The following is a 10,734-nucleotide window of genomic DNA, read 5'->3' as shown; positions in this document are numbered from 1 at the left end:
AGAAAACGCTTTATACAGTAATAACAAACCAGTCACTAGAGTGACTGATGTTGTTTACACTGAATCACTAATTATTATATAATATGTAGCTCTGTCACAGTTACATAAGATTTGATATCAAAATGTCCGAGGTATGAGCAGCCCCCACAGAGGTATATGTGTCCTTATCCAGCTACAGTTCACTTTCATGAGGCTTGTGATGTACTGTCTGTATTCGCACTCTGACCTGTTGTCTGAGAGTGTGATTCACCACCACTGGTCACATGAGAATCTCGCTCCTCATTTAGACATTTGATAAACTCCACAACCTCTGGATGGAGAAAACGACCTAAGCACAGAAAAGCAGTGTTAGTAACAATGTAGGTGAACATATTTAGTACATAATATATCAGATATTTACCATTGGTGGAATCAAAGAACTCCTGCAGTCGTCCGGGTGCTGCCTCCTCCTGCTCGTATTCGTGGGCCTGAAGGATCATCTCCAGGAGATCAAACTGTTTGACCAACCGAGCCTCTGCACTGCTCTGGGTCTCATACTCCTACAGTAGAAACATGTGAGCTTAAGGTACAAAGACATGTTTCCATTGAAACATGCATGTACAACAGCAAGGTAAAATGTTATACCTCCCACAGTGCATAGATCTCTTGCCTCAGTCCATTTGGCAAAAGACCTGATAAATGCCTCATTGCTTCCTGAGGGGAAGAAATATTGTTAGTCTTGGGAAAGCTCACTGGTTTGTGGCTGTTAAAATTTGGCCATCATTCACCTCTTCTCTGCGATGTTTTTCTTCTTTACTGATATTGTCTGAGGGAGCAATATCTCCTACAATGCATTCTGCCATGTCATGAACCAGAGCAAGCTTTATACACCTAATTGTAGTTAATTGTATTAATTAATAAAACACAATACAGTCCTGCTAATTAGTACTATGTAGTGTGTGCTTTACCTGTCCCTGTCCACTGTGGGGTCAGTGATGGTCAGAGACATCATGGCCATGCGGTACATGTGATCTGACACACTCTCTGGTTCTTTCACTTTCCTGTAGACCCAGCCTGTCCGAGGCACTCTCTGTAAAGACACATTTATTATAACACTGAACTGAATAATAATTTCTTATGTATTTGCTAAAGGATTTCATTATAATAAAACTTCATAAATTACAATATTTACATGCCTAACATTTACATTTCGGAAATGAGTGACATATGTGCACTAAATTGGTAGTTTGTTGTTTCTGTTTAATGCATTGGAATAAAATAAGGAATCCACTGCATGTGTATCCAGTCGTCTACTGTTGTTTAATAAGTGTGTGCAAAGCACTGGCATATGCAGCAAGTCATATTTAAGATCACAATCTTTAGTTAATAATCATTAGTGTTTTCTTACTTTCAGCTGCCCAACAAGCTTCATAAACTGCAGCATATTTCTCATGCCGTTTGTGCTACTGGCGGCTGCCATGTTGCTCTTTGACCCGGAAAAACAATAGTGGCGCAGAGGCAGTGGAGAGCCAGTAGAGGGTAGGAATGCCTAGGCAAAGAAAGGCAAAACAACTCCAAAGTCTTCTGCAAGTGAGTATTTTTTATTGTTCGCATTAAATTATTTTTACTGTTGATAAATATAATCCTAGTTCTTAGATACCATAATTATGACTATAAATGTTGATTATATTGACCTCTAGATGGCAGTCACGTTTTGTACCATTCCGAAATGCCTCACGAAGAAGTGTACCCGGAAGTAGAAAAGCGGGAGTTTGAAAAATATAAACATTTTTTTCTTTCTCTTTGGAAAAGTTGAGAGGTTTTACAGGCAGCTAAAATGTTGAAAAAGGCTCCTAGATTGAAAAACACTATCAAGAGCAAAGCGACAACTAGCATAAATATCAGACCAGCGTCGGAGGCGATGGTAAATTTAGTTTGTCATTCATTTTACCCTGTTTGTTTGAAATGAAAATGAATTTATTGTATAACGTGCTTTTTCCCCTAGATTGAGCTTTTAACTCTTGTTTTCCTGAACGGATTGGCGGAAGAAGCAAAGGCTAAAGCTTTCGAAGAGAAATCTGCTACAGTCCGAGCTCAGCACCTGAAAGCAGTGTCCAAGGTCTGTCCAAAACATTATAACAGTCCTTTCTGCAAACATTCGTATACATGAATTAATAATATGGATATATCAATATAACAATACAATTATCTATGTGTATCTTTTATAGAAAATGCTGAAAAAGGCCAGAGGATGAAGAGCGAAGTTAAACAACATTTAATTTCTATTTTAATTTTTTACTTCTTTTTATCTGCCATACTATTCATATAAACTTCACTTTTTGGTTTTATCCTTTCAATGTAGATGCCCAACTTTATTTCTATTAAACTATTTGTTTTGACTACACTTTTTGCTCTGGTCTTGCATTGCAGATAATTTTTCTCAGGTATAACTCTTTATAATAGCAAATTAAAAAGAATCATGATTGCTGATAGTAATACCATATGAATGTATGCAGAATATAAAGAAAAGTACATTATTTCTGTCTTATTCTTCTAAAAGCCTTCTTGCTGTTGTCCGTCATGGTGAGCCTGTTAAGTTACATGCCTCACAGCACCTCTGATGAGCGTAGCCTCGGCCTCCTTCCAAATTCCACAATTCTTCATGCTGCGTAGATTATCTGTGTGTGGAGATGTTATCCTCATTGCCCCTTATCTTTGCAGACCCCACTGCACCATTTGTCTTACCATCCTCTTTTGTCAGTGAGAAATGAAGGGGAAAAAACAGTGCCCTAGAAACCACTAATCCCTGTAACTATTATGAAATCTAGCTTTTTATGTAGTATTTGCCTTCTCACATTTTTTTCTGTTCTGTTTGCACTTATCAAATCAGATATTACAATTCCTGATTTTAAAACTACTTTCTAAATTACTAGGATTGAAACTGTGGGATTTTAGTTGTCCTCAAGTCAGTGATCATTATTTTATTTAATTTGTCAAACTATTATTTTTTTGTATTGGGGTTTTCAGAATTTTTAAGGACTAAGAGGAATATAATGTCTAATTACTTCTAGATAGGGATTATTAACCAAAAATCATACAATTTAAGTGTTTATTCTTTTTAGCTGTTTGCTGTAATGCAGGTGTCTTTGCAACATTGTTTGGTTTATAGTATTAACACATAAAGTTTTAATGATTATTATTGCAGATTAGGCATATTAATTATTCACAATTATTCCAGTTCATATTTACAGCCTTATAAATTACATAACTTTAGAGACTTGGTAGTCCAAGTCCTCTCAATCCCTCTCGTAACCATGTGGTTCATATTCTCCTTTTTTAGCCTTCTTTTTTACTATTCACTTGGCTTTTTCACTTCATTCTCTCCATCCTTTCACTCCCTCCTTCCTTCATTTTTTGGCAGCTGAAGCGTTCTTTGGCCTCTGGTGGATATTTTTCTCAAGAATCTGATCTAGCACCCCACTGAGCATAGCCTTGTCATGTTTATGTTCACAGGCAGGTTGGGGCGGGGTGTGGGGGGACTCACGCTTGGTCCTACGCCTTACACTTTTGATCTTTGAACCCTCAGCACCTTTTTCATTTTTGTTGTCTGTAAAATGCACAACTTTTATGTTTCCTAATCGTATTTGTCATCCGTGTTGACAATTTCCACTTTTTGAGCAATATCTCCGATCTATAAATCTACCACATGCAGATTGATAGATGGATATTGCTTGGCTGCAGCTGGCTGTTCATGCAAGGTACCCTGAGGTGCTGTTTTATTGCCTGTTCTTTGGTTTGCTCATATTCTACAGGGATTAGAGCAACATTCGCTTTAAAAAACTTTAAGAAGTAGCCTTGTGTGTTTCAATGTGTGTGTCAGAGCACCTGTTGGCAATTTGCACCAGTGTAGCGCTGTCCAGCTCCTCTGTCTGGCTGCATCTTTTAGCTTTGTCTAGCAGAGATAAATCAACCACTATGTAAATTCTCATTGCTGATATCTCCTCTGTCCTGCTTCCAGATAGCTGAGAATCAAAGAAAGGACGGTCCACTTTTTGGCACAAATTTTATTATGGTAACTTGGTGTGTGTTTTGTTAATAAATTGCACATGTCTTGCACAGGTTGAAAATTGTGTCACCCCTTACTGTTTTGGTTAGAGAGAAAGGATCTTCTGCCAGTCCAACAAAGCTTTAAAACATACATAATTTTGGAATGGAGCAAATCTGCAATCCTTTAATGTTTTTAGTGCGTGTTATATATGTCATAAATTTTAAAAAGCAGAATTATGGATTTAAGATCGTGAGGTTATCTCTAGGGGAAAGAAGGCACAAGGGGAAGGCTGAATGCAGCGCAGTTACAGTTTGTTTTGGAGAAGTAGATGAAGAAGCAGAGAGTTCCCAAAACAGGCGATAATACACGTCGGGATGCCAAATAACAAATCCACTGGAGGACTTGACTTTTCATCGCCTCTCTGTGTTTTTGTGGGAAAGGCAGACCTACCCCGAGCTTGCTGAATCTAAGTTTTGATTTCTTGTTGGGAGGTAGTCATATCATACCGCACTTGTTATTTTTTCATTTCCTGATTCCTGTCTAATGAATAAAATACTTCATCTTGAGGGTTTATTGGCTCAAATTTAAGCAAATATAAAACATTGCTCATGTGGGATTTTTTTGTTTTTTTTTTAATTACTTTTCAAATTAGTGTTTTTATTCTCAAATGTGAAAATTGCATTTCCATACGCTAACATAACATTCCTAGTGTATAATTTCTAAAAAACACAATTTTATATTCTTGGTTGACCAGTAAACAGAAAGCCCACGCCAAATCCAGTTGCAGGTTTCCACTTTGGTCTTGGGCAAGATACAAAGTGTTGTCATAATGGGCCAGAAGGAGGGTCGAGAGAGGGGAAGAGCAGAGACGTAGCCAGAGTGTGTGTGGAAAGCAGAGGAAGGAACAGTACCTTACCTAAACTTATGTTTGATCTGGCTTTGCAACTACTACTATCATATGATGCTCTCTCTTCTGTTTGCATTCTTGGTGGCATTCTGCCGGCTTGAGTGATCTCATGGAATGCACATGGGATTTTCATCAGAGAACCTTCAACTTTACTCAAAGGCGCTCTTGCTCGGCTCTGCAAAAGGGTCACTTTGAATGTGTTTGGAGATTTCTGCTGCCCTTTCAGTCTGACAGAACTTGAGATGTGATCCAAGAAGATTCTGCAAACTGGACCCATGCCGTTTTAAGGTGAAGGAAAATGCTCATATCATCACTGATTTGGATTCTGCACTTGATGAATCTCACCATGGGTCAAGACATGATAATGCGCTACAAACGTAAGTACTGTATTTATTGAAAACATTACTACAGCAGTCTTGTTTGATGTGGTAGTAGCCAATGCTGTGTTTTTATAGTAACGCAGTAAACAGAACATGTAAGCTGCATATGGAGATGATAAGCGTGCTCTCTCCACTTTTAGAAAATAATGTGGTCAGAGATTTCCATTACATACAGCTCTTTGTACACTGTTCCAGACTACTGAAATCATTAGCTGTTAGGGGGATTGCCCTGTAATTGCCAGTAAATTGGTAAATGTTATTATATCAGGCAGCCAAATCCATGAAGGACAAATGCTATATGTTTCGTACTGGGGTGGCTTGCATATTTAATGGATCTTTTCCTCTCTTACAGGTAGCTCCACAACAAGTAGCTCCTCAGCAAGTAGGCTGTGTCCCACAGGCTGTGTGACGTGCTCAGCCCTCAATGGCTGTCTGTCCTGTAAACCTCGCCTCTTCTTTCACCTGGAGCTGGATGGGATGAGGCAGAGAGGAGTTTGTCTGTCCTCCTGCCCACGGGGGCACTATGATACACGATCTCCCTACATCAACACTTGCACAAGTGGGTACATATTTTAGGCACATGTAACAGTTGTTAAATGAGCATCAGAGAGCCCTAATAGATAAATATAAGGATGCTCAGGCCTAATATTGAAAAATGGGCCAATAATAATTACACCCATATTTTGCAGGATGCAAGGAGGACTGTGCCTTCTGCTTCAGTGAAAATTTCTGCACCCGCTGTCACTCGGGTCGCTTTCTGTTCCGGGGAAAATGTCAACCCAGCTGTCCCTTTGGGCTCACAGCCAACCCTGAACTACGAGAATGTATAGGTACATTTATTTATTTATTTATTTATTTATTTATGTATGTTTTTTATGTAATTTATATTGTATGGTTCTTCAGAGTGTCCTGCTGGCTGTGAGCTCTGCATGCGGAGGAACATGTGTCTGAGCTGCAGAGCAGATTTATACACTCTTCAAGGCCAGTGCTATCTCACCTGCCCAAAGGGATTCGAGCCTGATGAGCAGCTTATGCAGTGCCTCCCGCAAGGTGAGAGGTATTCTAAATTTCAATATTTTTCCCTTCAATAGCATTATCAAACACATGTGAATTCACTGATGCCAACACCATCAATTCACTTTTTTCTACCATGTTTTACTCTTTCCACCTGTGAGTGTCTTTCTCATCATCACAGTGTCTCTTCCATAGTGCACTGTGAGGTAGGAGAGTGGTCAGACTGGAGCCCATGTGTTCGCAAACGCAGCATGAAAATGTACAGAAGGGGAGAGAAGATGCGCACCAGACAAGTGTTGAGTCCTCCAAGACGCTTCAGGAAGCCATGTCCAAAGTTGTTTCAGTTCAGAAAATGTATTTTTAAAAAGAGACAGAGTTTCATATCAAATGTAATGCCATAGTTATTGGTAATATTGATCTAAGTGCGTTGCTCTTTCTTTTAAAATGTGCTTTTGTTATTATTTAACAACTTATACTTTGTAAATATTACTTTAATGGTTTGCCTTGATGATTGTAATTAAGAGGCGTATGCCAGATTTATAAGCACTGTCTCTTTTGGGGAAAAAAAAACAAAAACAACTTTTTTTGCATAAATTATTTTTGGTTTCGCGGGAGGATGAAAATATTGCAATAAAAATCAATGAAGATATTGGTTGCATTATCATGAATAAAGATATTTTACATTTATACATGAATACTTACATAAATCCAACAAATACATTTCAGAAAAGAAAATAATTTGGCAGAGAAAAAGCCCATTTCTGACGCTGCGTAAACGCTCTCCAGACGCACGGGGCGCACGCCGGGCCAATCCACAGGCAGTAAAAGCAGGGCTTGGCTCGGACTGGAGCTGTCAGCACACAGACTTTAGACAGAACAAAACCGCTCATTTAGAACCCAATGTAAATCATTTTTACGGCACTTTGTACTTCGACTTTGAAGGCAAATTAGATACACAGCTAGAGTGAGTAACCTGCGTCATATTTTACTATTGTTTATTAGCTTATGTACTGACTAGGCTTAATGTTAGCATGTTTGAAAGCTAACAAGACTATACCGTAATACGAGTCAGCTTTGCGAAGCTAATTTTAGCCTTATCTTAAATATAGCAAAGGTAATTGTAATTTCATAGTCTACTGCCTCACTATGTACTTCAGAAATGCTTCGTCTTGTACACACTGACTTTTCTTCGGCTTAACAAGCATGCTAACACAGCTGTTGTGTGAGCGGAAATATTGTACATCCATAAACAGACGGCGTGGGTTTGTATTTAGACATTTGTATGTTTTGGACTGGAATAAAAAGTATGGGCAGTCATGTTTGTAATATTCGTCAGCTAAACGCTTGGAATTTTTAGATACTTAACTTCAGTGGGCGTTTCCAAAACTGTATGTCAGCACTGAATAGGCTAATGCTTTGTTTGTGCCTTCACAGAATGGCAGGCTCTGAAAAGGTGGACTCTCCGTTGAAAAGCCTCACCCCAAAGCTGCAGGAGGAGGTCGGGGAGTCCCCTGGTCCCGGCTCTAACCCGGAGTGTGCCATCTGCCTGCAGAGCTGTGTGCACCCGGTGCAGCTGCCCTGCTGTCATGTCTTCTGTTTCCTTTGCGTGAAGGGGGCGTCCTGGCACAGTAAGCGTTGCGCTCTCTGTCGTCAGGAGGTGCCCGAGGACTTCCTGGAGAGGCCTGTGCTTCTGTCCCCTGAGGAGCTCAAGGCTGCAGCGGCAGGACTGAGCCGTGGGCTGGGGGGTGGTGCTCATAAGGACTATGCATGGTACTATGAGGGGCGCAATGGTTGGTGGCAGTACGATGAAAGAACCAGCCGAGAGTTGGAGGAGTCCTTCTCCAAAGGCAAAAGCAGCACAGAGATGCTGATCGCAGGCTTTTTGTATGTGGCTGATCTGGAGAACATGGTGCAGTACCGCCGCAATGAGCATGGGCGTAGGCGCAAGATCAAGAGGGATGGTGTTGATATTCCTAAAAAGGGGGTTGCTGGATTAAGGTTAGACCCTGAGCCTGTACCCAGTACACCACCAGATGAACGAGTACATTTAGCTGATGGCTCAGACACAACAGGCCATCCCTTACCTGCTGCTTTACGCTTTATGACGTCTGTTCCCCCTGTAAGACCCCCCACGCTCCTGGGACGTCCTGTGACCAGAATACATACTCCGACACCTACTTTAGAAGAGACTTTCTCCGAACTCCTGATCAGCTCTCCAGAGGAGGATGTAGAGGACGACTCCTCCAGCAGCAGTGAAGAGGAGGCAGACAGAGCTAGAGGAAGAGCACAGTCTCTCAGGCAAAGGAGGCACACACAGAGGGCGCTTAGTGAGACCCAGCCCTCCAGGATGCCCCCTAGAGGAGCCCCACCCAGTGCTGCACCTGTGCGCTCACGCAGCCCTGACGGACAATGCACTGTGACTGAAGTCTAACCCTCAGGAGCCATCACATCAGACCTGCCAATGGCTTATGCTTGTGTCACTAAATGGGAAATGACTGCTTTAATTCTTATGCTCGGGGTGGTCAAAACTCTTAATCTTCTACACTCACTTTTTGTGTGTTTTTAGATGTACTGTATTGTATATTGCACTATATCAGACTCACCCATGTGATGTGAAAATTATTTAAATTATTAATGATTAATTCATTTAAGATTCTTATGGAGGTATAAGTTCCCTTTGTTAGTTGTAGGGAAAATGTCAAAATGTTTACATTTGTCTTCCAGTTGCTTTGCAGGCTCAGCTCATTCATAACTTGGCAGATGAAGCTGTTGTTAAGTGGCTACCAAATGAAATAATGATTGGTTCTTTTTCCTTTATGATTCTCTTGGTAAAACATTTATGTGAAAGGCAAGAGAGATTTCGTAAGAGGCTTGTTTTTGTAGCTGACTTCTAATTGTGTTGTCATGCACACAGCTTATGCTGAAAGCGACTGGCAGAACCACTGGAAAGTAAAGACTAAAATGTAGTGAGGCTGATTTAGATCTCTATTTCTTCTCATACTTTTTAAAAGGCTACCATCAAAGCCCTGGCATGGAAACATATTTAGAGTTGTCTTCTCTCACTCCACATTTGCAGAGGTTGTCATCATTTGCTTAACGTGTTAAATTATTTGTGTGTGAAATGACATAATCATTTGATGCTTCTCTTCTGACAAATCATTAAAGTGGTTTTATTTATCATCATGCATTGAAGTTGGACTTGTTGGAGGGGTTAAAGAACAAATGAGGAGTTACTGGCAAAAGAAGTGGCAGAGATCCACTGGTCTGTTTTGTAATTTGCTTTACACTACAGGCAGCTGGCCAGAGGGAGGCGCCGTTGAACAGTCTAATCACACTTTCACACAGTATGGAACGGTGGACAATGACAAAGTTAAAATTAAGGATTTCCCTGTTTTTTGTTCAAGATGTCAATAATTTTGAGTAATCATTAAAATCACATTCTCTTCTCACAGTAATGGCAACACACAAATTATATACTGAGTTGCAAGTATTCAAGTTGAGAATACAAACAACTACAAGCCACAAACCCTGTCAGTGACTATCAATGACAATTTTTGAAAACTATAAACCTAGATGTTGAGGGGTCATCTATGTTGTGTTGATGGGACAAAATAACATTGAGCACATGCGGGTGTCCTTCCACATTACTTCTGAGATTTATTTGCCATGATCTATCTGCTGTCATCGCAAGCATTACCAACTTTCCCACATCTCTCCTATGCAACAGCGGTTATTTTTACAGTCTTGTGGTTTGGGTCTGTTGTGGTGCTGAGGGGATGCTCTTGGTACTGACTTCCTGTTTGATCCTCAGTGTTTAGGGTTGAGAGGGAAAGAAGAGCGTGATAGATCTAGCTCTGCTGTCATCATTGTCATCATTGTCATCATCTGAGCCTCAAGTGTCTGCCAAACCAACACACAAAATCACACACTGAATGGGAGCTGAAAACGAAGCTTGTATTATTGGCCAGACACTCCATTTTCCTTAACAACAAGCACTGGAATAGATTTAATAGCAGTAATATGATGTTTTTTTGTGTGTAGTCCTCCTAGCATTGGTTATGTAGAATTTACTTTATGATCACATGGAGTATGCCAAGTTCTATTTTGCAATAATAAATTTTCTTGTTAAATGTATTGATACTTTGCAGCTGATGTCATCAATATTCCCTGAGAGTGTGAAGCTAACTCTAGGCACTGCTCTGTTTGAAGCTCTGTTACTCAAGTTAGACTTCAATCTGAGTTTTATTTTAACAGTCTGAACATAAAGAGCAGGCTGAAAATAGAACAGGTGAGCTTGGGCTGCTAAACAGCGTCTCATATAACATTACAGTGACAAGCTAGTTAGCATTAGCCAACAGTTTTTCACTCACCTTTTTTTTTGTTAAAAATGAAACACCTTAACAGGA

General features: G+C 40.1%; 4 protein-coding genes across 5 annotated transcripts; 3 read left to right on the top strand and 1 right to left on the bottom strand.

The window, feature by feature from the left end:
- Positions 1-2: 2 nt before the first annotated feature.
- On the bottom strand, positions 3-1,484 carry hddc2 (HD domain containing 2). Its single transcript, XM_020917654.2, has 6 exons — positions 1,388-1,484; positions 948-1,069; positions 768-870; positions 625-693; positions 401-539; positions 3-328 (listed from the first exon to the last, which is right to left on the bottom strand). The coding sequence occupies exons 1-6, from the start codon at positions 1,457-1,459 to the stop codon at positions 186-188; spliced, it is 648 nt and encodes a 215-aa protein (XP_020773313.1). The 5' UTR covers positions 1,460-1,484; the 3' UTR covers positions 3-185.
- A 217-nt stretch (positions 1,485-1,701) lies between these two features.
- Positions 1,702-2,383, top strand: cenpw (centromere protein W). The gene is made up of 3 exons (XM_020921220.2): positions 1,702-1,903; positions 1,985-2,098; positions 2,208-2,383. The coding sequence occupies exons 1-3, from the start codon at positions 1,817-1,819 to the stop codon at positions 2,232-2,234; spliced, it is 228 nt and encodes a 75-aa protein (XP_020776879.1). The 5' UTR covers positions 1,702-1,816; the 3' UTR covers positions 2,235-2,383.
- Positions 2,384-4,538: 2,155 nt separating this feature from the next.
- On the top strand, positions 4,539-6,958 carry LOC110155254 (R-spondin-3-like). 2 transcript variants are annotated; one of them, XM_020919324.2, is made up of 5 exons: positions 4,539-5,311; positions 5,667-5,873; positions 6,004-6,144; positions 6,218-6,364; positions 6,524-6,958. In XM_020919324.2, exons 1-5 carry the CDS (start codon positions 5,233-5,235, stop codon positions 6,727-6,729), a joined length of 780 nt encoding a protein of 259 aa, XP_020774983.2. In that variant the 5' UTR covers positions 4,539-5,232; the 3' UTR covers positions 6,730-6,958. The 2 variants fall into 2 exon arrangements, with proteins under 2 accessions (XP_020774983.2, XP_055005673.1); XM_055149698.1 differs by having other exon boundaries at positions 6,218-6,371; positions 6,524-6,610.
- A 151-nt stretch (positions 6,959-7,109) lies between these two features.
- Positions 7,110-9,511, top strand: LOC110154755 (E3 ubiquitin-protein ligase rnf146-like). Its single transcript, XM_020918793.2, has 2 exons — positions 7,110-7,292; positions 7,763-9,511. The coding sequence occupies exon 2, from the start codon at positions 7,764-7,766 to the stop codon at positions 8,757-8,759; it is 996 nt and encodes a 331-aa protein (XP_020774452.1). The 5' UTR covers positions 7,110-7,292; position 7,763; the 3' UTR covers positions 8,760-9,511.
- Positions 9,512-10,734: the final 1,223 nt, after the last annotated feature.

Source organism: Boleophthalmus pectinirostris, unplaced genomic scaffold, assembly GCF_026225935.1.
Source record: "Boleophthalmus pectinirostris isolate CB_2022bp ecotype Guang Dong unplaced genomic scaffold, ASM2622593v1 HiC_scaffold_13, whole genome shotgun sequence".
Taxonomy (NCBI): Eukaryota; Metazoa; Chordata; class Actinopteri; order Gobiiformes; family Gobiidae; genus Boleophthalmus; species Boleophthalmus pectinirostris.
The sequence above is the reverse complement of the archived record's forward strand: the minus strand, read 5'-3'. Positions and strand labels throughout refer to the sequence as shown.